The 2,500-nt window shown below is 45.9% G+C and overlaps 1 protein-coding gene across 1 annotated transcript in view; it reads left to right on the top strand.

The window, feature by feature from the left end:
* Window positions 1-2,500, top strand: part of LOC138860588 (uncharacterized) — a 2,784-nt gene that overhangs the window by 96 nt on the left and 188 nt on the right. The window contains exon 1 of the mRNA XM_070118434.1: window positions 1-2,500. This exon is cut by the window's left edge and continues 96 nt beyond it; it is cut by the window's right edge and continues 188 nt beyond it. Within this exon, the coding sequence (XP_069974535.1) occupies window positions 155-1,099 (945 nt within the window). The 5' untranslated portion in view covers window positions 1-154 and the 3' untranslated portion in view covers window positions 1,100-2,500.

Raw genomic sequence — 2,500 nt, forward strand, 5'->3', positions numbered from 1 at the left:
TGGCCTCCATTCCTTGGATAATTTTTTTGTCTTTGCCCCTTTCTCTGGGATGAGTTCGCTCGACGTGAAAGGCGGATCGAGTCTGATCGGAGTTGGTTGGCGCCGCCCTTGATCTCGCGAGACGGCGGGCGAGTGTGATGCGAGGCCGAGCAGCATGGGGCAGTGCCACTCTTGCCGCCGCGCGCGCGAGGACGTCGGTGACCCTCGGGAGCGGGAGGCGGTCCCCCACTCGGGCTCGGACTCGGCCCTAGACTCGAGTCACAGCGGCGGCGAGGACGCCAGCTACCTGGGCGAGGGCATCCGGCGGGCAAGGAGCGGGAGGAGCAGCCAGTCCTCGGGCAAGTACAGCCTCCGGGACTCCGTGGGCAGCTGCGGCGAGTGCGAACGCCAGGAGCGACCTCCTGAGAAGGCGAGGGAGGTGCATCCCGTGCCGGGCTTCAGAAGTGTGCAGGATGAGGAGGACAGCGACGGGGACAGCCGGGATTCACTGCAGCCACTGCAGGACATCAGTAAACGACCTGCGTTCCCTGGGGGTTCCTGTGACAGCGTCAGGGGTTCCGTCAGCCCTGTCTCGCCCGCGGCCAAGGACCTGAAGGAGAGACTCGGCCGCTCTACCTCTCTCAAGTTCCGCTTCGCCTCGGACAACAGCGCCGAGGTCCTCAACAGCTGGTCGTGGTCGGGGTTGACGTCGCAGCGCCGCTCGGCGTCCCTGCGGCTCCCTCGCAGACCCAAGAGACCTCGGGACCTCGGCGCGAACCTGCCCACGATCTACGTCGAGAACCCCGAGGAGACGCAGCGCAGGTACAGGGAGCAGCAGGAACTGAGTAGAAAGACATCCCTCAAGCGCGCCCTCTCTCTGCTGAGTGTCAACTCGCTCAGCAGGGACCGACAGGACGTCTCGATGTCCCAGCGGAGCCAGAAGCCCGTGCAAAAGATCCTGCGGCAGCCCCGTCGCCGCCACAACACAGTGCGAGGCATGAGCGGCATGGCCATCGACAGGGCCAACCAGGCCAGCGTCCAGCACGCCGGGGCCTGCTACTACCCGACCCGGAACAACGTCCGCTTTTCTCCGCGGGCCGACGATGGCTTCGCCTACTGACGCGGCAGCGACGGCGTTGCCCCGACGACGCCCCCGACGAAGCCGCTGCGGGAGCAACGTCGCCGGAGCGCTTGCGGGAGCCGTCCTTCGAAAATTTCTCTGCCCGGACGTCTTCGCCCTCGAAAACAAACTCTCAAACTCTCCAAATAAACACACGAAGAACAAACATAATATCTTTTACGAAGGTTCGCAAACAAAAGAACTCATCCAATTCATCATCCATTGTTGGCGCAGCACGGAGGGACTCGGGAGTGTTGTTTGATGTGATGAATTAGAGAAATGTTTGCTGTGCTTTGTTCATATAAACAGTCTACTGATTGACGACAAAAGGAAGATGTTATATGAGTCTCAGGTAAATACCTAATATAGGTGTGCGTGTGTGTATGTTTGTGTGTGTGTGTGTGTGTAAGTTTATGTTCAAATATATATTCATAAAAAGTGAAAGAAAAGCCAAGTAAACAAAAGGTAATTAGATTTGTTACATAAAAGGCAGGCATGGGAATGTAAAAGATGGAGGCTAAAGGTTATGTTCTCAGTTGGCTCTATTTGTTTATTCAATTATTAAATCTTCATCAAGGTGTTATCAATTTATAAACTTTTTCTTCTTCTTTTTGTTTTTAGTAGATCTGAAAGAAATACGATGTGTTTACAGTTACCGTCAGTTTAATATTTTCTCAGGTCATATAGGCCTATCTCACTACTTATATTGCAAATATCCTTTGTATTGTCGGTATTACTATTATTTTTCATAATCATAAGAAGCATTATCATTATGCGTACGGACATATATTTTTTGCATAAAAATAACAAAATATCATCATCGTCTATTGTTACAATGATAATAATCATGATCTTAATGATAATGATAATGATAACAACACTGAAAATAATTATAATGATAATATAAATGATACTAATGATAACAATGATTATGATAATAACCATGCTAACAATGACAACAACAATAAGAACATTTAGAATATGAATAAGTATAATGATATAAATAATAGAAATAATATCAATGACAATGACAGCAGTGATAATGATAATGACGATAATAATGATGATGATAATAATAATGATAATAATAATAATAATGATGATAATAATAACAATAATGACGATGTTAATAATAATAATAGTTATGATAATAATGATATAGATAATAATGACGATAATAATAGAAATGATAATACCGATAATGATAATAGTAGCATAACAAAAGTGATAATAAAGATAAATATATTAATGATGATAAAAATAATAAAGATCACAACAATAACAGTAATGATATGATAATACGATAATGATAATATAAAAGACGACAATAATAATAATCATCATAATGATAATAACAATGATGATAACAAGATAAGTAATGATGATAACACTAGTAATGAA

The sequence above is a fragment of the Penaeus vannamei genome, chromosome 42 (assembly GCF_042767895.1).
Source record: "Penaeus vannamei isolate JL-2024 chromosome 42, ASM4276789v1, whole genome shotgun sequence".
NCBI lineage: Eukaryota > Metazoa > Arthropoda > Malacostraca > Decapoda > Penaeidae > Penaeus > Penaeus vannamei.